Here is a 23,683-nt window from a genome sequence, read left to right as displayed (position 1 = left end):
ACGTAGGTGAGATTAACACGCTTGCCCCTCTATTTTGGTTACTTTTGCACAGTGTAATAGTTTAACGACATAATTATATTTGTATTACTTACTTGTTGGGTATCTTTGGTTCAACCGCAACTTTAATTGGGTTCCGTCGATTTCCACCGTCCTCGAATTATTTATATTTGCTTTACATAGAAAACGTTAGTTGATTGTTGTATTTGCTAATCAGGGTCAAAACTATAGACAATTTTCAAAAAATTGTTTCAGACTAATTTCTTCTTAATACCAATATTCCTTTCTTTGTTCGCTTTTGTTTGATATTCACTTGTGCTTTTTTTATTGAAATAAGAAATTGACTTAATTAATAATAGGTTGAAACTGAATGTGCTGTTCGCGGTCACGATGCATTTGCGAAAGAAGATGTATGCGCAATTGTACAATGTTGTCCAAGGGTACACTGCATAGACGGCATGTGGTAGCTTCAATTGTACCATCACTAATAAATGGTTAGAAATAAACAATTTTTAGATTATTCGAATTTTCCGAATTTTCTAACCATACTTACAATTGCCTCAAACGATGAAGTTCATGACAATGAGTGTTTAAGGTATGTGTACGCTCAAATTTCTCATCATACAAACGCAAATATGAATGTCGGGGAAAAATGGAACGCTTTTCAGTTATGGAGTTGGGAGTAATAACTTCATTGGCATCAAATATTTCCCACTTATTGTCGTTGACATCAATATGTAATTCAATGTATTTACGTTGTTTACTTAACAGTCTGTAATAAATTAAATAAATTTAAATAAACATTTACACTGTTCTAGAATCTGCAAACGTTTTGCTATCGAGAAAATAAAAACTAATACAAGCAGGTTCCGGAAGAAATCATTAATAATAACAAAGTATGAGCTGTATTACCTTAAAATGAGATTTCGAATATTCTTTGTCATTTCTTGCAATTCTTTGGGATGAATACCAGCCTCTGCTTGTTGCGGTTCTGTGTAGAGTATATTGTCCATTGATGATCGTATCTGATTGATCTAGATTGCATAAAAAGAGTACATACTAGCTTTAAATATATCACGTAAATAAGATTTTTTAAGCATTTACCAATTCAATATCATCTGGCAGTATATCAACATCCAAATTGAGAACAATATCATGTTCAGCGTACAATGGTTCTTGGGTTTTCTCTTTATATCCCAGTCCCCCAAGGAGTGCAACAAATTTTGTACGCGTTTTATTACATTTGATTTGCATCGTTGGACAAAATAACATGGTCATAAGAGCTCCAAACCCATGAATATTTGGCATTCTAGTTGTACTTCTGATCAACAGAGACTCTCCGTTTGAAGTTTCATTAATTTCTGAGGCCACAATTAAACGTTCATACATATCGAACGGATCACTATCAATTTTATCATAATTTACTGAATCCCGATCGATTTGCACCGATTTCCAGGTACCAATACGTATGGCTGAATAAACATTACTTTCAAGCGGGCTAAATGGTCCACGCAGCCGCATAACGTTTCTACACAATTCCCTGGGTGGAGGTTCAGTATCCATATCGATCTCGGGACGAATAGACCGCAAATATTCTTCATTTTGCCTCGAGTGATCATCTTCGAAGAAACGATTCGCCACCGATTGTTTGCGTATGCGGAAATCGTGGTCAGTCTAAAGGGAGGGATTTTAGGTTTAATAAGTATAGAAATATATATGTATTTTACCTTTGACATATAACATTCATCAGCACTGCGAGCCAATCCCTTTTCCACAAGTATATTATTAATAGTACTGCCATCTTTTTTGATAAGTACATTCGAAATGCCATCCACCACGGAGAAAACCTCAATTTCTACAATTCCCAAATCAGCATGAGATTGCATATATTCCATGGCTTCATCGGTCCATTTGTTGTTAGGTGATTTCAATGCGGATGGCTCTACCAAAGCCAAACGACACTCAAACAATCGAGGCGGTATGTCGGATAAATATTTACAAGTCTCTGATAGGTAACGTAATTCCTTGAAATCCACAATTGCCGCATTGCCATAGTCTATGAAGAATACCTGTAATAAAATGAATGCTTTAAACTTGGACAGGAATGACTAAAAAGTCCCATAAATATTGTTGGAAGAGTTCTATAAATTTGAAATAATTATGGGATTGAAATAGGATAACAGAAACATACATAAGCTATGCCCATATCTAAATCGATTTGCTTCAATATATAGCGACCAGTAGGATGACAAGTTTACCTTGAACTCTGTTTTATGTCTTGACTGATTAGCCAGTTTTATAACTTTGGCCCGGTGATATTTGCCATCGAATGGAGCTGCCAATATTATGCCTTTTGCTACAGCCCCGGGATGGGGAAATCTACAGTTTTCATGTTTATTGGCCTCATCCAGCATTTCTTGTATTTCATTGATACGTTCAGTTTCCGACAGAGGTTGGAAATAGAATTTACTACAAGTTTCAATCTGTATGAAATTATCAAATATTAAATTGAAAAAAATACTGAGTATAGCAAACACATACATGAGTAATGTAGCCACTAATATTTTTTTGGAAAACCGATGGCAACACCACCAGCTCGGCATTGACCAAAAGTCGTTTTGTTGGTTTCCAAGCGCCATCAATCATGGCGCCCAAGCCATGATCTTCCGCATATTTTATGCCGGCACGAGATCTGGAATTGAATTTTATTAATAAGGACATATATAGCATTAATGCTTTCTCTTAGATGATCACAGACTTTTTTTGGATTTTTTTTTTCAAAAATAAAATTTATTTTACTCAAAAATCCAAATCAATACGATAAAAATATCACCAACATCCAAACTTACTCCATAACATTAATAGCATGTGGCACATTTAAAGAACGCATTTTGATCGCTTTATAAACTTCAGCACACACTGATCCTGGAGTTTTTATTGCCTCCGCGTTATCATCCTCCGTATCTTCTTTGAATGTCACCAATACTCTTTCACAATTAGCTTTAAAACTAACATCAATATTCTTCGGATTCATATCGGTTGCTTTGAATAATTCCTTTATAGAACGTGCATACAACTGACCAATGTGACGTGTATCGAAATTTGTAAAATAAACGGTACGATTTGGATTTTGACCACATAATATATGGAAATCGGTACGTTCTTTGTCGGGATTTTGTAATTTCGTATAAACGAAATAATTAGGATAAAACGCCCCAGCTATAATTACTTTAAGTATTATTGACTTTTCCCAATCCTCGCATTGCTGCCGATCGGAATGACGAATTTTTATACCAAATGATTTTAAGCGTTGTTTTAATTCCTCGACAAGTAGATGCATTTCACGTATTGAACGTAAATTTATAAATTTACGATTTGCCCATATATGCTGCACATCGTCATTCTCAGGATCCAATGTGAGCCATTCCTGGGTAAGTAGAAAAGTTAATAGGATGATAACATTATAAAAGGCAAACTTACTCTGTAAGCATTTAAAATTGCCACCAGATCAGACCCGGAACCATCAGTCCATTTTAGTTTTTGTATATAGGCTTTAATCTCACCAATTTGTCTATATTGGCCAAGCTTGAAAATTGAACGAACACTTAGACCGGCAGCTAAAAAGGAAGAACATAAAAATGAAAATAGTAATTGTTGGGAAAAATAACAAATACAATAAAAGTTTTTACTACGATATCTGATTTTCCCCTTATGTGGGTTCTGGAACAGGGCAAGTCTATCCCCAAGGGTGATCTAATTTAACAAACTTTCAAACTCTACCACACGCTATGATAACCTCAATCAATAGAATCCAGAGAATTTTTTGATTGAGATTTGGTTTAAATTCATTGGTATAAGACTTATCTTTAAATTTTTTGTGAAATGGAGGAAAATTGGACGGAGTCAAGGACTTTAGAACTCTCTTAAGAAATTCATTATTGCTGTCTGTGGAAAAAGTAGCTAAAAGAGAGCATCATTACAGGGTGAGATAAAAAAACTGCAACAAAGTCAAACGCCATAATTTTTACATTTTTTTTAATATTATTGAATGAAAGCAAAAAATGTCGGAAATAGCATCAAGTATTAGAACGAGTTATGGCCTTCAAACGGCCAATGAAAAGTTCACACGCTGTCCGAATGTTGCTCTGCGGCATTTTGGCCCATTCGACAGTTTGGTATATATAATGCCAGACTTACTTTCCAAGATACTTCAGACACAATAGTCCAACGGATTGGTATCCGGACATTTTGGTGGCCATTGCGCGCTGGAAATGAAGCGAGGAACCTCATTTTGTAATCATTCTTGGATGGGGTGCGATGCATTTATTCTGATGCCACGGTCGATTAATACGAGCGGAGAACGACCATCGGCTGTTATTGCGGCCCACACCATCACCATGGCACGCGCTTGAGTTCCGGTGGCCAACCGATGGTGCACATTTTCAGCTGACCTCTTTGACATGCAAACACGATCACTTTGTTTGTTTACAAACTGCTGGACAACGAATGTTTTCCCATCGGAGAAAACCTAATTCGGCAGTTCACCACTTTCGGTCAAGCTAAGCAACTCTTAAGCTCTTTTGAGTCTATTTTCTTTCTATTGCGGTGTAAGAACACTTTTTGGAATTTCAATGGATTTACCCCGAGCTCATTTTTCAACATTTGCCGAAAAAAATATTGCGAAAAATAGGCCACTGCGACGTGGGTTTCGATCAAGTCGCTTCTTTACTTTTCGAACCATTTCTGCTGATGTTGCTGTTTTCTTCCGTCCACTTCCTTGACGTCAGGCTACGCTACCAGTATCACGGTAACGGGCGATGGTACGAGACACAAAAGATTTATTCACATTTAAATGCTGGAGGGCTCTAACGATAGCCGCTTGTGGTTTTCCAGCCAAATATAAAGAAATCATACTGTCACGCTTGAATTCCATCACGAATAATTTTTTATCTGGAAAATTTTCACCAAAAGTCTTTTGTACGCTTGTAAACAATATAATGAGCTGTCACTGGAATAATTTTAACAGCCGTCGGACGAGTGGCTTAAAAAAGACAGCAATCTGAATTTGGTTGCAGTTTTTTCATCTCGCCCTGTATAGTCCCTACTCAAACTTATTATACGTCTGCTATAAATAAACCTCTAAAAGAATTTTGGAACAAGTCTAATAGTTTTTTGTTTAACTGAAATACATAGCTGTGAAATAAGATGTGGAAACTTTGTGGATCAAAACTTGGTCGATTTACTATAACTTTAAACTTGTTTTTGAAAGTGCAACAGTTAGCAAGATTAGTAGAAAGAGGTCTGAATCCATGTTTTCGAGGTAGAATATTTTTTTTATAAATTACATTATTTTGATTTAAACATAAAGGAATTACTTCCTATTCGATCAAGAATAGCTTTATCATTTAAAGTAATCAGCGTAAGATCTATCCTTACCAATAATGATTGTTTCTTCCAAAGAACCAAACATATATCCAAATACTATGAGACGTGACAGCTTGACATCCAATGGTAAATGGGCCATTAGACGTCCAATAAACGATAAATCACCATCATCTGATACATATACACCATCAATGTATTTATATAGAGCACCAATTTCCTTCAATGTGACTATTGTATTTTGTATATCACTTAGGTTCGGAGGGTTCATAGCTAAATTTAGAACTGTAGGCGGTGAGCCCATTTCCAGTAGTTTTGCTTTCAACACAACATTCTCAAGGGGACATCGCAGCATTTCAGGGACACTAAAGTCTTCTAAATAGTTCTGAAAATAAATGCATAATATTTTGTTAATTAAATGAAATTAATAAAAAATGGTATCGGTCTAACAAATATATTATTAAATCAATACATAAAATGTGAAATAATTTTTGTGTTTTTTTTTTTTTTCATCCTTCTACTTATTTATTTATTTATTTATTTCTATTCTATGGATAAAATTGCGTTCTTTTGTAACATTAGGTTATAATATATTAATGTTATACCGAATGGAAATAAACACATGTATTATATAATATATATAATAAAATATAAATATTTCACATACATATATTTTCTAATTAAAGTAATGGCTTTAACCATTTATTTTGAAAATGTTCATTTCAATATGCGAATTCATCAAAATCATACAGAATTGTTTAATTATTTTACCTGATAAAATTTTCGTGGCACCAATCGATACACCCTGCCATTCATTACACGTCCAGCCCGACCAGCACGCTGACGACAATTTGCCTTGGAAGCCCAGTGCAATTGTAAGGTGGTAAAATTTGTTGAACTATCTGTGACTAAAATCTTCGTCAAACAAAAATCAATAACTGAAAATATCAAAATCAATTTTTAAATTTAACTTTACATTTAGAAAAAAAAAAAAGAATGTTGCCCTACCATATTTAACATCTGGAACTGTTATGGAACTTTCAGCAATGTTTGTAGCCAAAATCACTTTACGATAACCGGTTGGAGGTCTGTGAAATACTCTAACTTGTTCTTCTGGCGATACAACGGAATGTAAACGTATGCAGCATAATTTCACTTTATCTCTGGAATCGAAATATGTATACGACTGAAGGAAACTTCAATTTTTGTTGATCTACAAATTACCTTTCCGCCTGACATAGCAATTGTATCTTCCTTAACATTTGCTCGATCTCATTTATGCCTGGTAGAAATATTAAAATTGATGTTTTGCTTGTCGCATCAGTAATATCCGGATTGAGAGAAGCCTCCTGTTTTTCAATATTATCAATTATAACAATCAACTTTAACGCCAAATGAAACATCTCCGTTGAAATACCAGGTTCGGCCAGATCCACTTGTACGTTCTAAAACATATATAATTATTATTAAAATATTAGCAACTTAATTTTTTATACTGATATTTTCACTCACATGATTATTCAAATCATCTAAATCGCTCAAATAATATTCTTTTACTTGAAATAGACGACGCGAATCGGCACGTACCACAGGTGCGGGATTTTTTCTAATAGTAAAATAATGGGCAAACTAAAAGAAACAAAACAAACAATTTCTTGTATACTTTTAAGAATCCGCCAAAATTTACCTCCGTAGTATCCATTGTTGCCGACATAAGTATAACCTTAACATGTCGTGAATTTGTCAGCAAAAGCCTTCTCACTACAATTAGTAAAAAATCCATTTCTTGATCCCGTTCATGCACTTCGTCCAATATTATATGGGTATACGGTGTTAGGGTCTTTTCTCTTATGAGTTTTTGCAACAGAACACCCGTGGTGCAATATAGCAAGCGCGTGTAATCACTTAAGCTGGCGTGAAGGCCAACCTTGAATTAAGTTGTGAATATTTATTTTCATTTAATACGCAAGATTTCGGTTTTTTAGACATACCTTATATCCTACCACAGTCCCATCCTGCCACTTGCGTTCATTACAAACCCGCTTTGCTATCGATATTGCCGCTATTCGTCGTGGTTGAGTACAAACAATTTTACAATATTCACGTCGTCGATAGGCATCATCTAGTATGTATTGGGGCACCTAGGATAAGAAATTAAATCAGAGAATTTTTTATTCAAAAAATATTTAAATATTATCGTCATTGATCGATGAAACAAATGTAAAGGGCATAGAAGATATTCCACTTGGATCCTTCCGATATATTCCACCGCTCTTAAAAGAGTAAGAGATAGATTTAGAGAACTGCCGTTTAAGATTGCATTCACATAAGACATTGACTGATTTTATATCAAGCGTTTGAGTAGCGAAGCCCACTTTATTTGGGTGATATGTCAAAACGCCATTTCCAGTGAACATTTTTTACACGAGGTGATGCACTTTATTTTTTCAGGAACTATGCTATATCTTCCTTATTATTATCCTTATATATTTTAGTTAAATCCAAACTTTAATAAGAATGAGAGCAACAATGCTATTATCGTTCATAATAAACTTATAAAATCCTGCTCGTCTAACACTTTTCCTAAATTAAATAAAATAACTGAAGTATTGTAGAGGATCTTAGCCCCTGACTAGAAGTAGCAGTATTTCTCAGATAATGGCCATCTCCGATTATGTCGGCTAAAAATTACCGACATGAAACAATCCCGCATATACAGGGTGATATGAAAAAACTGCAACCAATTTCTAACTGTTGTTATTTTAAAGCCACTGGTCCGACAGCTGTTAAAGTTATTCCAGTGACAGCGCATTATACTATTTACAAGCGTACAAAAGTATTTTGGAGAGATTTTCCAGAAAAAAAGTTATTCACGATGGAATTCAAGCGTGATAGTGCGATTTCTTTATATTTGGCTGGAAAATCACAAGTGACTATCGTTAGAGCACTCCAGCATTTAAATTTGAATCAATCTTTTGTGTCTCGTACCATCGCTCGTTACCGTAATACTGCCAAAGAGGTCAACTGAAAATGTTCACCTTCGGTTGAGCACCAGAACTCAAGCGCCGGACATGGTGATGGTGTGGGCCGCCATAGCATCCGATGGTCGCTCTACGCTCGTATTAATCGAGCGTGGCATCAGAATAAATGCCGAATATTATCGCGAAAATATTCTGGAGTGTGTATTAAAGCAAACATTTTGGGCGCAGACCTTGGACATTCCAACAGAACACAGAAACATCGCACTCAGCACGCGCTACCCAAGAATGGTTACAAAATGAGGATCCTCGCTTCATTTCCAGCGCAGAGCATCATTCGGACAGCGTGTGACAGTTTCATTGGCCTTTTGAAGGCCATAATTCGTGCCAAAGGTGACGAATTCGAATAAATCTAAATTTATTCTAAAATTTGATGCTATTTCCCATGGATCAATCAGAAAGTTTGCTCAACTTCAAGAAACTAGGAAAAATGTACCGGAGTCTTATAGTGTCAAATAGACTTTTAAATATGCAACAATTGGTTTTGTTTATTTTACAATTTCTAAAAATGCTTAGATTGGGGAAAAAACACAAAACATGAATAGAATCTTGGATTTATTCCCTAAAATTAAATGTGAAATAGTAAGTCAATACTGTTTTGTCCAAAATTTTTAAATTTTATTGTCCATTAACACAGAAAAAATGCATTTCTCCTGTAGCTGAATTTGAAATAATTTAAAATTATTAAATTTTTTATTCAAAACAAAAAAGGGGCACCAAAAGACCAAAATTTTATTTAGGGGGTAGCTTTGTTCTACCTTTGGTGATAGTACCATGCTATTTCCAACAATTTTTGCTTTCATTCAAAAAAAAATGTAAAACTTATGGCGTTTGACTTTGTTGTTATTTTTGTATCTCACCCTGTATATGTATTTTATTTTAAATTTCTATCTAATCTTTTTTAAATAAAATTCTGTTTTTAACGTGAAGAGCAGTGATGTTTCCAGAACCCTCTTCACGGAATTTTTCGGTCTTCTAAAGCCCTTTATAACGAATGTTTCGATATTCTAGAACCCTTTGGACAGAAATTTTCGGTCTTCTAGAATCCTTTTAGTTATTTGCATTATAAACAAAATCGCTTCTGGTCATGGCTCCTAATGCCTGATACGCTTTCTCCTCTATGGAGAAAGCTTAATAGCAAAGAGCTACCTGTGTATATATATACCACAAAACATGGAGTGTGCATTGTACAAAGACTGTCACGCTTTAATAGAGGAATTCACCAACAATGGTTCAGTCGATTTCCCTAGTTTCAGCTCCATATGGAAAAAGCAAATGTTCCAGTATATTTATGCTATGCAATCGTCGGTAATTGAAATCATACTAACAACGAACACAATTATGCACATGGCCAAAAGATCCATTTGTGCAAAAGATGAATTCGGTAAATATCTATCGAGTACTGAGGGAAATGAACAGCGGAATCTTCTGAGACGCATTGGAGGTGTGTACCTCATGTATGCCATATATTTTAAACAACCAACAAAACAGTTTGTCAAGGTATCGGTCAGCTTGGAAACTTGGCGTGAAATTGTGTCCTTCATTGAATCATTAGATTGTCGACCAGAATTGGATCAAGTCCGCTATATATTTTGGCGCCTATATCAAGCAGATGCATTTCGTTTCACGGCCATGGATTACTATGTCGGCCCCGAGTTGGTCGATTATGATAAAATTACCGAAGAGCACAATGAGGCGGAACAACATACGGAGGTAATAAGAGTCAATGCAAAGGATAAACTACTTTTGGTACCAGAAATTCAAGAGAATCTAAAAGAAATGACAGCCCAAGAGGAAGAATATAACCAACTCAAAAAGGCAATAGGAAAGGGCCAAAATCAATCTGCCGCCACCTTACCTCGTACAGAAGTATTTAAAAACATAAATTCCGCATTTAGTAAAATCAAAGATATTCTCGATGGAAAATCAAATGAATTTTCAGAGATATATGGTGGCAAAAGTATAAGTACACGGCGTAAGGATTTGAAACGAAAAGCTGCCGGACGGGTTAACTACAAAGAGAAAAAATCAAATAATTCTACTAATGAATCATCGTCATCGGAGATAGATGATGATAATGATGACGAAGATGATGATCAGAACGTACAATGGTATCAATCACAAGCTAAAGGACGTTGCCGTCACAGTTACAAAGTCGCGTCAAAAAGTATGAACGAGAAAAATGCATTATTATCAAACGAATCCGATGATAGTTCAACAGATAATTCATCACCAGATGAAGAAGCATTGCAGGAAGATAATAACAATGAATCTGATGCCGAGGCGACTGATGTTGATTCTGTTGGCGCAAGTACATCCAAGAGTTTAGCCGAAGATTGTAATTTGATGGGAGCTATTAAAAAAGAATCAAAGTAATAAACTTTAAAGAAACTGTACGCCTACACTTTGATTTTTTAAGTTTGATTTTTAATACCGTCAATCTTGAAAATGTTTAGACCAAACCTGTAGTTCTCAATTTCGGGTTATGGATGTCGTATTAAAAAACCTATCCAACAAGTGGTATCAAGGGGTTATTTAAACCGGTTCGGTAGTAATATATAAAAAAAATTGTGTACCAAAATATATTCCAAATTATTTTTAGAAATTATAATCTAAAATTACATTACATTACAATTACACGTGCTAGAATCGGCCTAGAGGAGAAAATCCCAAGACCCAGCCGAAAAATTATACTAAATTTTAGAGAAATATAAATTTAGTAATTAGAAAACGATGTTCACTAGTTAATATATTCGAATACAGGAGCGATAACAAATACTCTTGCAAATAAAAAAAAGTCGGTCTCAGATATAATTTGGCAAATATATTGTGAACACAATAGTTACTATTTTCGATTTTTTATATATCTGAATTGCTTGAAACACGAAATTTCGGGTGAAATATAGGAATGTGCGGCTCCGTCGCAAACAAGCAACTTTCCCGAAATTAGTGTAAAAATACCAAACTCTGGATAAAAGATGAATACAAGTCATAGAGTTTTTCTTACGTAGAATTGGTGAAAAATTTTAATAAAATGATTCCATAAGCTCCGACTGCTTCGAGGTTTTTTATGATGCATATTCTGCTAATTGGACCCTACCAAGGCGGAATGGAACACAGCGAATGTATACATAAAACCGATAACAGAATCCCCATTTTTGTTATCGATAACACAACTAAATAGCATTATACGCCAAAAGATACACAAAACACATCAGGGAATAACAAAATACTAAAATTATACTAAATAAATATAATTGTTGAAAATACATCACAAATACAGTCCAATCATGGTAAAAAATCAAGCAAAAGAAACTGGTTTCGTGGTGGAGAAAATTATGGATAAGCGCATAACGCCAGAAGGTAAAGTCGAGTACTTTATCAAGTGGCGCGGCTATCCAAATTCGGACAATACATGGGAGCCTGAAGAGAACTGTGATTGCCCCTCAATCATACAAAAATTTGAGGAATCTCGGGCCAAGTCCAAAAAACGGGGCGAAAAGAAACCCAAAATGGAAGAAATACAAAAGCTGAGAGGCTATGATCGTGGTCTACCTATTGAACAGATTGTTGGTGCAACGGATGCCAACGGGCAAATTTCCTATTTGGTAAAGTGGCAATTTTGTGATGAATTCGATTTGGTATACGGCGAAGAGCTGAAGCAAAAGAATCCGGAATTCATTATAGATTTCTATGAGAAACGTTCCATATATCAGCGGAATATAAATGATCGTCTATTGGGTGTACCGGATGAGTTGAGAATATTAAATGCGGATGGTGGTCACCATATGAGTGTGAATATTAGTATTGCGGGAAACAGTTCAGTGGCAAAGCTGAGTAGTGATGTTCCAATGGCAGACGACCTAAACGAAAGTGGTGGCAGTTTAGATAGCAATGCCGTGTCTTATTCCATTCCAGTACCAGGAGTTGGTAATATTGCTATAGATGTACCCATGATGGATCCGAATGTATAAACATGAATTATAAATGTTAGATTATAAATTTGAGGATGCATGTATTCCTATAGCATCTTTTTTGAGGAAATAAATTTGTATTTACATTCTAATTGTTTAACTGTTTTATAGCCCACGTAAAAGTTTGGTAAAGAAGGGACGAGATAGATTTTTTCCGTCCGGCCAAATGTTTCATTTGTTTAGCTTAACGACGAAATCGATTGAAAGTCGCGAGATTGGATACCGCTGTCATATAATTTCCTTATTTTAGCACAGTATCGAATTGTCAATGCCAAAAGTTAGTCCGTAACCTCGGTTCGGACATGGCATTAACACTCATACATGTGTATGTAATATTCTCTCAGTATCAAAATAGTATGTAGCATTCGGTCTGAAAATACTTCTGCCCAATTTTGTAATTTTTGTTTTCAGATTTAGATACAGTCTATGATTTGAAGATACAACATGATTCATTATCACATAGATATGTTTTGTGATCATGCGGGAAAATTCTAGCTTCAATAAATGATGTTTGGTGGGAGAAATCAGATGCAGCTTAGAAATACCACTGCAAAGTTTGGAGAAAATCAATTCAGATAAAAAGATATAAATTTATGTTAAATGTGTTTTCAAATTCACACTTTTTTTCAAATAGATCAAAATTTTTTTGGTTAGTTATTTTTTATTCACTGATCCTTAACAATTAGCAGTAACAAATCACAGAACTTTTATTTCTCAATTTTGTCTATCCAAATTGAGTAGACCAAAAGCCTTGGTACGGAACAATTTGATAAAATGTCTTGCAGAATGTAATATATCTGGCATTATTATTATTTGGCCATCGGTTCGTTTTATTTTCCGTTGAACACCCAACTTATTAGCACAGGCTACCAATACTTCGGAAATATTATCACTTGGCTGTTCGAGTCCCACCAATGGCACATATTCAAAACATTTATTTTTATTTAACCAATACAGCAGATAATCGGCTATTAAGTCTTCACCAACTAAATGGTCCGGCAAACAGCCAACCAAAGCCAATTTCATACCCATTTCATCACTGCTAATCTTTGGTTCCAATATTCCGGGAGTATCTATCATATACATCAGTGGATCTTCGCTGATTTTAATTTTCTCCATAACAGAACGAGTTACGCCAGCTATGGCGCCCACTTGTGAAACGGCTTTCTTCTTCAAATGACGATTACGCAGTACATTAATCAATGAGCTTTTTCCCACATTTGGAACACCGATAATCATGACACAATAATCCCGTTCACCCTCCCGATTATAACGCCCGGAATTTCCAATTAGTTCATTCGCCAGTGGCATCAATTTCCGTATTCCAGCACATTGTTGATCTTTACAATTTGTAAAGATTACGTGATCCATACGCTCGCGATTTCGCAGGGCATCCTTAATATAACGTTGTTCCTTGGGTGTGATTAGATCTTTTTTATTTAGCACCAGGATGTGAGGTTTAACACCGCCAGCAATTGTCTGTTGAAATTCTGGATTCCGTCCGGAGAATGGTATTCGAGCATCGTGTACTTCCAATATGCAATCAACTGACTTGAGTTTTTGCTGCATTTGTTTGAGACCTTTGCCCATATGACCGGGAAACCAACGGATCGCTTGTTTTGTAATAAGTTTGTAACTTTCTCGAAAGCTCATAGTTTATTTAATAAATTCTTATTTTTATTAAAATATAATGATAATAGTGTGTAAATAGGCCCGGCTATTGAATAATTGTTTTTGTTTTCCTAAATCATATGTTTTGTGGTCATTTGTGTGTTTTCGATAGTACTTATCGAATAAGAACTACCCGCTCTAATCATTTTCAGAGATGTTGAAGACAATTTTTAAAATTTACCAAAGAATAGATACTACGGAGACACTTATTTAATGGATCAAAAAAGGGTCGACTAATAACATGTCTATGCCACTCTGCATAATTAGCATATATTTTCCTAACAATTGTAAGTCTGAATTTGGGATTTGTGCAAAGTAATCACACCAAGAATGATAGTTACTGAATGTGTATTTCTGGCTGTATATGATCTCTCGTACCAAATATGATTAACTTAAGATACAAAATTTCATTTTTTTCATTGGTTGTTGCATCATTAATGTCAACTTGTTAGGGAATTACGGTTTTGGAAATGCTTGGATATCAATTCGGATGGTATATATGTGGGAGTTGTAGCAATGTCCTGATCATTTTGATAAGTGTTAGTCTTTTTGCATTAACTGAATCCTGTGTGCATTAAAAGCATCTTGTGATACACAATGAATGAATGAATGAAAGAAACCAAACATATGTATTCGAACAGATGCAAATACATCCGAACCAATCAACTTGATGTAAATACTTTAAATTTCCTAGATCTCTAAGTAATTGTTCTATGGAAATCTTCCATGGTTTAAAGTTCACCATTAACTCAATAATAGCTTGATCTTGAACCATTTCATTTACATTAAAAATCTTTCTTCACTTATATTGATTTTCATCAGAGTACTGTCGTACGGTCGTATTATGAAACATCATCCTACCTGTGTCGTTTTTCCACAACCGGTATCTCCTTCAAGGATGACAACTGGATTTTTGCGTATTGTATCTAAGATTTCATCCCTTGCATCATGTATGGGTAACGATGCATCTCGTTCCAAATTAAACTTAAAACGATCGTAGACACCATCGTCAATATTCAAATATGGATTGCTTTGGTTTTCGTCGTAATCATCACAGAAAGTATCGCTGTCTTCGGGAAGTGAGGGTTTTGGTATCTTACATTCTTCTTTTTCCAACTAAAGTTATGAACATAAGAATTTGTTAAAAATGTTATTGGAGTAAATATTGCAAGTCAACATACTTTCGGCTGCTTCACTTTGTAACGACTTTCGGCATCTGGCTCACGTTTTAATTTTCGTGATGTAGATGCTACTGGCTCTAATTTCGGCTTGGGTACAGGCGCTGGAGCACTTACACGTTTAAAATCTTTGGAAATGTTAAAAAAATCCTCAATTTCATCCATTTTTTTGCGGCGAATATAAAATACCAAACATAAACAAATTATTTTATTTCTTATTCAATTATCGATAAAGCGATTCATGGTCGATGACAAATAAGCATCGAATGCACATTAAGTGCCAGGGCACACATCAACATAATAATCTAATTGGCATACAAATTTGTATGAATGGAAAATGAAAAAATTAAATTTACATGTAATATATTTGAATATGTACAGTAGGTTTTTAGTTATTTTGAAAAATGGATCGTTGTTAGAATTAAATTGTTGTTAGAATTAAAAGCAATCATGACTTAATTCACTGGTAGTTTTTTTAAATTTGCTTAACAAACATATACACTAGAATTTTGCCTGGCTTGGTAAAATTAAGAAGGTAAAGTCATTGTCAAAATTCACTGAATAAAAACAGCTTCCCATCTCAGATTTCTGTGTTTACAATAAATTTATAAATATAAATTTTGACAAAGAGAAGTTGTCAAATGAATAATTTTGAAAAAAAAAAAAATAAACATATAATTGCACGACTTTAACTTATTTATTCTACCATGACGCTAATAAATTATTTTGTTATTTTAACTTGCCAGCCAGACGATGATTAATGTCAGAATAAAACCACTTAGCAGAGATGTGTCACGTTTGAAGAAAATCGGACAGTTATTTCACACTGCACTGCAATTATTTTCATTCAAGATTTTGAACGTTTGTAGAGGAGGTATCAGAAGAAGAGCACCAATGTTTAGTCTGTTCCAGAACTACAAGAATTTGCAAATTTTTTTTCCACAATATGATATCGGAAAAATTGCAAAACTTGTAGATTCTTGCGGGTTCTTAAACAGAGCAATTGTCTATATTTGAACTAAATCTTGGTTTGATACAGAATAGTACAGTGTATACTCTGTTCGGATATCACTAGTGGTCTGTTCCAGAACTGTAAGAATTAAGAGTTTGCTAGGTAGATTATGGAACAAATCATAGATCGACTCAAAAGATAGCCTTTTTCCTTTGTTAAAAACTGAGTTTCTTCCAATAATCATGCATCTCTATTTTTAATGAACGATGGCATCCCTTAAAAATAATCCCGCTGCATTCAATGCTAATCCACATAACGGGTTAATCATGGCAAAAACAGCTTATTTGTTATCGATACCAAGGCTTTTATGCAAACAATCGTTTTATTGTGGTTTGTGTTTGACGCATTTTGAAAAGTTATTTTTTACGTTTGTTGGATGTTTCCAATATTAGTGGAAATATACAATAAATTAGGAATAAACTCAACAAAAAGTTAAAAATGCATCGTCTTCCCTTACAATTGCCCTTACCAACGGTAATGTGGGATCGAAATTTAAGCGAGTGTGTTCTCTTTGAAAAAACCTTGAATGTGAAAAATTTCGAGTAAGTCATACAAATGTCCCAATTTGGAATTTTAAATTGATGTGTACATCCATTTTCTAGGGAAACTCAAACTTTTATCAATATTTTAGATGAAGAGTCAAAATTTGATGAAAGGCAAAGGTATGGAATATCGGAAGATATGTTTTGGAAAGCCAAAAAATGTCTGCTAACATCACATCCCGTTGCCTTTGCTGAGGTAAAATTAAACAAAAAAACAGTATTCAGACTTTGTGATTAAGTTAATTTTTTGTTGTTCTTTTTGCTATAGGGCATGTTCCTGATCAATTCCATAATTCTACGTGCTCCCAAGGATAGTTTTGTCTTGGCTAGTGCTTTAAAGATAAGAGGTCAATTGTTTTACCATGAATGTAGTTTAGAGGTAAGTTTTTGCATGAAGCAATTTTAAAAAATTTAAAATTTGATCTCTGAAAATGTAAAATTCTCAAAAACATCAAAATGACATGTGAGCATAAAGGCGGGAAAACAGCTTAACATAAATGTTTTAGTGGAGCCAATGTCCTTTAGGGTCATGCGGAATTTTTTTCTTGATTACAAACATATAAAATTTGTTTCCTGAAAATATGTCGTTTTCAAGATATTATATAAAGTCTGTTTACAAATGTAAGTGTAGGGTTCAATAGATTGCTGTTGAAAATACCTATCCACCAAATCTATCTATGGTAAGATAACTGATCCTTTTTTTCTGTTAAACCATGATAATGTCCAAAAAGTTCATAATGGGATAAAATGCCGAATATAACTTACATTCTAAACATTTTTAAATGACGATATATTCAAGAATAACTTCTGTATTCAGAAATATTACTTTGAGGACCCTAAACCGTGTCAAGGAAGAAGCCTTTGGTTTCGGATTAAGAAATTTTTATGATAAGAATCTTAGTCAATGGTACAAATGCTCTATAGAATGCGCAAGGATATAGATCAATATACAACAATAGTTGGTTCAGTACAGGATGTGTTTTAATTTTACAACTATTTCCATAGTTGCCATATACCAATGTAACATATTTATGGCCTACATGCCATAAGAAAAATGATCTTTTTTATACCCTTCACCATGAATATATATTCCTGAATATATATTCCTGAAATCGTAGAGTTCCACATTGCGGAACATTAAAACGGTAGTGTACCACATGTTACCTGTTTACGATTTTTGAGAAAAATTATACGTTAGATGTTTTTGATCACGCAAAAAATTACTAATTCAATTCAATATTATGAAATAAAAGTTGAATTTTACAGTTGCGAAATTGAAGATAGTAGAAAAATATGAGAATAGGTAGCAAGAATAAAAAATGACCAAATCTGAAGTGATAATAATTTGTATTTAATCATTGAAAATTTAAATTCTAATCTTTCGCGAAAAAGGGTATTTTAGTGGTTGCGTTGTAATGGGTTATTATGCAGATAATTTACCTGCTATTGTGTGGTACCGAGAAATCAATGAATGTACGAGTAAAAAACTAAATATTTTACAAAGTATGGCTGATTTTTTGAAATCAGTTGTATAATATCGATTTTTTTAATGTGGTGCATGTGGTACACTATGATTTTTTAGTGTTCCGACTGCGACACACTACGATTTTTTCCGTTCCGGTACAGTATCACTAACATATTTTTTTAGTGATACTGTACCGGTACAGTACACTATGTTTGTGTACTGTTTATTTTCGAACGCTGTTGAAAGTTGAAGTAGGTTGATAAAATTGTACTCAAATGTATATTGTGTTTGCAAGACTTTTGGTATTGAAAATGGGCCATGTAGGTCCACGTTTTGGTATAGCCCCCATATAACGGTACTTCCCGATATTCGGTATTTTGATGATTTTAGCGATGTTATTCACCGGAATTGTTTCAAATTTGGTATACGTTCCAAACGGTGGATGATATTAAGAGCTTTTTTACTTGTTGGACACCCAAAATGTTGAAAAATTGTCCATAATGAGTTAATAGCAAATAAATGAATCTAACACCCTTCCAACATGATGCCAGCTAGATCAATACGTGTCCTGACTTCATTCCTGACTGCTTTATGGGTCGCCTAAAACTTTTCTCAAAAAGCAAAAATTTATAAAAACCTTGGCTGGTATCTGACATACATAGAAATTCAGTTTAGCATTAAATACTAGGCCAATTTTCTTGCCCTTTGGTAATTGGTTCAGTGAAATCAGCTGTAACCCGATATTTGTAGCCAAATTGTTGGGTCAAACATTTGATACCAAATTTTAAACAAATCTATTTTAAAATGTGTTTGTTGAAATACTTTGTAACGGGAAGACCCGTCATATGAGGACTATACTATAACATGCATGAACATTAACATATAACATGCATTTGTGGCTAAAATTATTTATCAAATATCGGGAGATTTTGTTACATAGAAGCTATACATATGTCCATTTTTCTATACCAGCCGTACTCATGGATTTCTTCGAATTTGGTAAAAAGTAAGTGCATCAAACGACTCGTTAAATAATTCATAACACCGAATATTTGTGGCTTTCTATTCCGATATTCATAAATGATTCGACATCCCTAATCAGCATCTGTTCAAAAGAACAATACCCATTTGAAATACAACTCTGCAAATCTGCGCCAGCTGTTTAATCTGGTACTTGCAAACCGGACGAAAGTGTAAACAAAAACTGTAGCATTTCGCATCTTTTAAGCTTGAGGTTTTTGCAAGCCAAAAAGAAAAAATCCCTGCAAAATGGATTACGATTTTAAGATGAAAACCCAAAAAGAGCGCACAAAAGTTGAAGATCTCTTCAACTATGAAGGCTGTAAGGTCGGACGTGGTACATACGGCCATGTCTACAAAGCCAAATGGAAAGAGACATCGGATGGCAAGGAATACGCCCTGAAACAAATTGATGGCACCGGTCTCTCAATGTCGGCATGCCGTGAAATTGCCTTGCTACGCGAATTAAAACATCAAAATGTAATCACCTTGATACGTGTCTTCTTGTCCCACACTGATCGTAAGGTGTTTCTGTTGATCGACTATGCCGAGCATGATTTATGGCATATCATTAAATTCCATCGAGCCGCCAAGGCAGCCAAGAAGCAAGTTGTCGTGCCAAGAGGTATGGTGAAAAGTTTGCTCTATCAAATATTCGATGGTATTCACTATTTGCACAGCAATTGGGTGCTGCATCGGGATTTGAAACCGGCTAATATTTTGGTCATGGGTGATGGTCCCGAAAGAGGCCGGGTGAAAATTGCAGATATGGGATTTGCACGACTTTTCAATGCTCCCCTGAAACCGTTGGCCGATTTGGATCCAGTGGTAGTAACATTCTGGTATCGTGCTCCAGAGCTCTTGCTGGGCGCGAGACATTATACCAAGGCCATTGATATCTGGGCTATTGGTTGTATCTTTGCAGAATTGTTAACATCTGAACCAATATTCCATTGTCGCCAAGAGGACATAAAGACCAGCAATCCCTATCATCACGATCAATTGGATCGCATATTCAATGTTATGGGTTTCCCCCAGGATAAAGATTGGGAAGATATCAAGAAAATGCCCGAACATCATACGCTGACCAAAGATTTTAAACGTTCCTCCTATTCCACTTGTTCCTTGGCAAAATATATGGATCGTCATAAAATAAAACCAGATAGCAAGGCATTTCATCTTCTACAGAAATTGTTGCTAATGGATCCCAATAAGCGCATAACATCGGAACAGGCGATGCAAGATGCATATTTCCAAGAGGAACCATTGCCCACACAAGATGTCTTTGCTGGATGTCCGATACCATATCCTAAAAGAGAATTTTTAACAGATGATGATCAGGAGGATAAATCGGATACGAAACGCCAACAGCAACAAGCTGCGGCCCAACAACAACAACAGCAGCAGCAACAACAGGCCCAACAGCAGCAGCAGCAATCACAACTGCAAGCCCAAGCTCAGGCTCAGCAACAACAACAACAGCAGCAGGCTCAACAGCAGCAGCAACAACAACAGCAACATAGTCATGAACCCAATTCCAAGAGAGTGCGTCTTTCGGGTCCCGGCGGTGGTCCACAACCCAATCAACAGGTACATCCGGGACAACAACAGCAACAGGATTTCCATCAACAACAAGTTGCAGCTGCTGCAGCCGCTCAACAGCAACAACAACAGCAGCAACAGGTGCAGGCGCAGCAGATGATGTTCAATCAGCAACAACAGAATTTCCAGCAACGTTTTTAATTTGTAGTTTATTCTTTTTCTACTATATTGCATAGGTATTACACTATTACTTTTGTACTTCATTATAACTATTTTAAAAATTTCGAATGCATTTGCACGTAAACAAGTTTGTGCATACATATTATCATATCAAGCTATCATACCAACTATCTGGGAATACAAATTTGTTTAAAGCTTCTTTAAAATATATTTTTAATACATGTCAAAGCCAATAAATGTTCGAACACTTGATATGAATTGTGTGTGCAGCGTGCTTAGTTTAGTTTGTAAGTAATAAAAACTCTATCTACCGAAAGGAGCAAAAATAAATGAAAAATACTTAGTATTCAGTATTCCAAAAACTTTTGATTTTTATTTTTAATACACACAGGGTGAGATGAAAAAACTGCAACCAACTTCAGACTGCTGTTCTAAGCCACTCGTCCGACAGCTGTTAAAATTATTCCAGTGACAGCTCATTATATTGTTTACAAGCGTACAAAAGAATTTTGGTGAGAATTTTCCAGAAAAAAAGCTATTTGTGTTGGAATTCAAGCGTGATAGTGTGATTTCTTTATACTTAGCTGGAAAACCACCTTCGGTTGGCCAACAGAACTCACCGGCCATAGTGATGGTGTGGGCTCCATAACAGCCGATGGTTGCTTTCCGCTCGTATTAATCGAACGTGGCATCAGAATAAATGTCGAATATTATCGCGAAAATATTCTTATTAAAGCCTTGGGCCGCAAACATTTTGGCCGCAGACCTTGGACATTCCAACAGGACTCAACACCATCGCACTCAGCACGCGCCACCCAAGAATGGTTATAAAATCTCCGGATACCAATCCGTTGGACTATTCTGTTTGGAGTATTTAGGAAAACAAGGTTAGCACTAAAAAATACCAAAGTATCGACCACCTCAAGTTAACACTTCGCGGGGAATGGGTCAAAGTACCGCAGATCAACATTTGGGCAGCGTGTGACGTTACAAATGTGACCAATTCAAAAAAATCTAAACTTATTAAAATTTGATGATATAGCCATAGGTCCCACTTAGCTCCTATATATATCTTCACCCGATTTCACGCTTATTGTGCCTAAAAAGTGTAATATCAGCTCAAATGGGATGGATTTTGATGAATATCGGCTGAGACACAAATTTCTACGTCAAATTTAGTAGAAAACGAAAGAAGCCTGCCATATATTAGTTCCTTTTGGCTTTAAATTATAACTGCTTAAAATTCATGATACGCATTCCGACCGTATGTTTGGTATGTTTTAATTCTCCTAAATTCCCCATAAAACGTTTTTTTTGTTATATGTAGCTCTACTATATATGCAAAGTGGGTGGGGTAGGTTATCATAATGTCGGCCCAGCCCGCCTTGGGCCTTTCTTTACTAGTTTTAATTTAAATACAATGATCATATGCTGAAATTCTTTACATTTTTCATATCACAAAATATAATATATTGAAATTAACATTTTTCAGTGTGCATCGAAAGACTACGAAATGTTTTTGCATGTTCGTCAATTTGCCACAGTTGCTGACGAAGATGTCTGTGAAGTGTTGGGACACCTTATTATTTGCATGTATATGATGGGTCAATACGCAAAGGCTAAAAATTACACCGATCAATACAAGAAAGTTAAAGGTAAAAATACAAATTTCTAATTGAAATGTACAATTACAAAATAAAAATTATTTTTTTTTTAGCTAAACTATCAATTAACTCTTTGCAAAGGAACTGTTTTGGTAAGGAATAAACTCATGCTTATATTTCGTTGCATATTAATGCTTTTTTCATTTCAGTACAAATTGAAAAACAACTTACAAATTTCAAACATGAACTGATAGAGGCATGTAATTCACTACCACACTCCATTACAGATACGGACCGGATAAATCCATTTAAGAAGTGCAGTGAAAATGGGTAGGTTAAAGTTACTTAAAATTAGTATTTCAAGGTCATAAAAATTGACTTAAAACATCTTCAAATATAACCTTTTTTCTTAAATGCTAAAAATATCAAATGATTGAATCTTTAAATTTATAAGTTTTGCTGCCGCTATTTTGAGTGATGGAACCAATCTATAGTTTTAAAAGCTAAATTAAGAGTAAACTTTTTGATAAGGAAAAATTCCCTTATTCAAAATCCCAAATCATTTCACTATAAAACTTTACAGTTCTTCCAGAAAAAAATCTTTAAGTAATTCTTCTATACTTTCAATTTCACGAACTTTTTTATAGTATTAAGTTTGTCATTTCTCACACCTCGAAATATGCATTTTATACCCCACAATGAATATATATTCTTGATCAGCATAAAATTTTATGACGATTTAGCTATGTCCGTCCGTCTATCCGTTTGTGGAAATAATTCTAGCTTCCGAACAAAATGAAGTAGGTTGATAAAATTGTACTCAAATATATATTATGTCTGCAGGACTTTTTGTATTTAAAATGGACCATGTAGGTCCACGTTTTGGTATAGCTCCCTTATAACGGCACGTCCCGATAATTCGGTACTTTGATGATCTTAGCGACATTATTTACCGGAATGGTTTAAAATTTGGTATTTTTTTAGACCAAACTGAAAATATTTGACAGTGAAACAAAGCACGAAAGGTTTGTGAGCTGCTTAAACCAGTTTTGTTAAAAATATAATAGCTAAAAATCAT

General features: G+C 34.8%; 6 protein-coding genes across 7 annotated transcripts in view; 4 read left to right on the top strand and 2 right to left on the bottom strand.

Moving 5' to 3' along the window:
- Positions 1-293: 293 nt before the first annotated feature.
- Positions 294-15,498, bottom strand: LOC101888038 (probable ATP-dependent RNA helicase spindle-E). Its single transcript, XM_005190938.4, has 18 exons — positions 15,244-15,498; positions 14,924-15,178; positions 7,371-7,520; positions 7,067-7,306; positions 6,892-7,008; positions 6,604-6,824; positions 6,388-6,542; positions 6,151-6,317; positions 5,434-5,764; positions 3,478-3,614; positions 2,847-3,424; positions 2,539-2,689; positions 2,256-2,480; positions 1,725-2,066; positions 1,102-1,671; positions 910-1,031; positions 551-769; positions 294-481 (listed from the first exon to the last, which is right to left on the bottom strand). Exons 1-18 carry the CDS (start codon positions 15,403-15,405, stop codon positions 343-345), a joined length of 4,281 nt encoding a protein of 1,426 aa, XP_005190995.1. The 5' UTR covers positions 15,406-15,498; the 3' UTR covers positions 294-342.
- Positions 9,398-10,813, top strand: LOC101887366 (snRNA-activating protein complex subunit 1). The gene has a single exon (XM_005190934.4). The coding sequence runs from the start codon at positions 9,591-9,593 to the stop codon at positions 10,791-10,793; it is 1,203 nt and encodes a 400-aa protein (XP_005190991.1). The 5' UTR covers positions 9,398-9,590; the 3' UTR covers positions 10,794-10,813.
- On the top strand, positions 11,591-12,483 carry LOC101898857 (chromobox protein homolog 3). The gene has a single exon (XM_005190914.4). The coding sequence runs from the start codon at positions 11,708-11,710 to the stop codon at positions 12,389-12,391; it is 684 nt and encodes a 227-aa protein (XP_005190971.1). The 5' UTR covers positions 11,591-11,707; the 3' UTR covers positions 12,392-12,483.
- LOC101901825 (mitochondrial GTPase 1) lies at positions 13,042-14,110 on the bottom strand. Its single transcript, XM_005190933.4, has one exon. It carries the CDS (start codon positions 14,042-14,044, stop codon positions 13,106-13,108), a length of 939 nt encoding a protein of 312 aa, XP_005190990.1. The 5' UTR covers positions 14,045-14,110; the 3' UTR covers positions 13,042-13,105.
- Positions 15,499-16,600: 1,102 nt separating the features above from the next.
- Positions 16,601-23,683, top strand: part of LOC105262394 (uncharacterized) — a 51,263-nt gene continuing 44,180 nt past the window's right edge. Inside the window, exons 1-6 of one of the 2 annotated variants that reach the window (XM_011297331.3) lie at positions 16,601-16,794; positions 16,855-16,990; positions 17,063-17,173; positions 22,494-22,656; positions 22,719-22,757; positions 22,815-22,935. In XM_011297331.3, the coding sequence (XP_011295633.1) occupies positions 16,691-16,794; positions 16,855-16,990; positions 17,063-17,173; positions 22,494-22,656; positions 22,719-22,757; positions 22,815-22,935 (674 nt within the window). In that variant the 5' untranslated portion in view covers positions 16,601-16,690. The remainder of the gene's footprint in view (positions 16,795-16,854; positions 16,991-17,062; positions 17,174-22,493; positions 22,657-22,718; positions 22,758-22,814; positions 22,936-23,683) is intronic. The other variant, XM_020039418.2, reaches the window with a different exon arrangement.
- LOC101898692 (cyclin-dependent kinase 8) lies at positions 19,413-21,363 on the top strand. Its single transcript, XM_011297329.3, has one exon. It carries the CDS (start codon positions 19,529-19,531, stop codon positions 21,020-21,022), a length of 1,494 nt encoding a protein of 497 aa, XP_011295631.1. The 5' UTR covers positions 19,413-19,528; the 3' UTR covers positions 21,023-21,363.

Source organism: Musca domestica, unplaced genomic scaffold (assembly GCF_030504385.1).
Source record: "Musca domestica strain aabys unplaced genomic scaffold, Musca_domestica.polishedcontigs.V.1.1 1, whole genome shotgun sequence".
Classification (NCBI taxonomy): Eukaryota; Metazoa; Arthropoda; class Insecta; order Diptera; family Muscidae; genus Musca; species Musca domestica.
Note: the sequence above shows the minus strand (reverse complement) of the source record. Positions and strands in the feature narration are given on the sequence as shown.

What these genes read in the sequence shown, in the direction of transcription:
- LOC101887366 (XM_005190934.4), top strand. Translation starts at nt 9,591, where the DNA reads ATGGAGTGTGCATTGTACAAAGACTGTCACGCTTTAATAGAGGAATTC.
- LOC101898857 (XM_005190914.4), top strand. Translation starts at nt 11,708, where the DNA reads ATGGTAAAAAATCAAGCAAAAGAAACTGGTTTCGTGGTGGAGAAAATT.
- LOC101901825 (XM_005190933.4), bottom strand. Translation starts at nt 14,044, where the DNA reads ATGAGCTTTCGAGAAAGTTACAAACTTATTACAAAACAAGCGATCCGT.
- LOC101888038 (XM_005190938.4), bottom strand. Translation starts at nt 15,405, where the DNA reads ATGGATGAAATTGAGGATTTTTTTAACATTTCCAAAGATTTTAAACGT. An exon ending in AGTTCCAGATGTTAAATATG is followed by an intron (nt 6,318 to 6,387) that starts GTAGGGCAACAT and finishes TGATATTTTCAG; the next exon opens with TTATTGATTTTTGTTTGACG. An exon ending in ATGAATGTTATATGTCAAAG is followed by an intron (nt 1,672 to 1,724) that starts GTAAAATACATA and finishes CCCTCCCTTTAG; the next exon opens with ACTGACCACGATTTCCGCAT.
- LOC101898692 (XM_011297329.3), top strand. Translation starts at nt 19,529, where the DNA reads ATGGATTACGATTTTAAGATGAAAACCCAAAAAGAGCGCACAAAAGTT.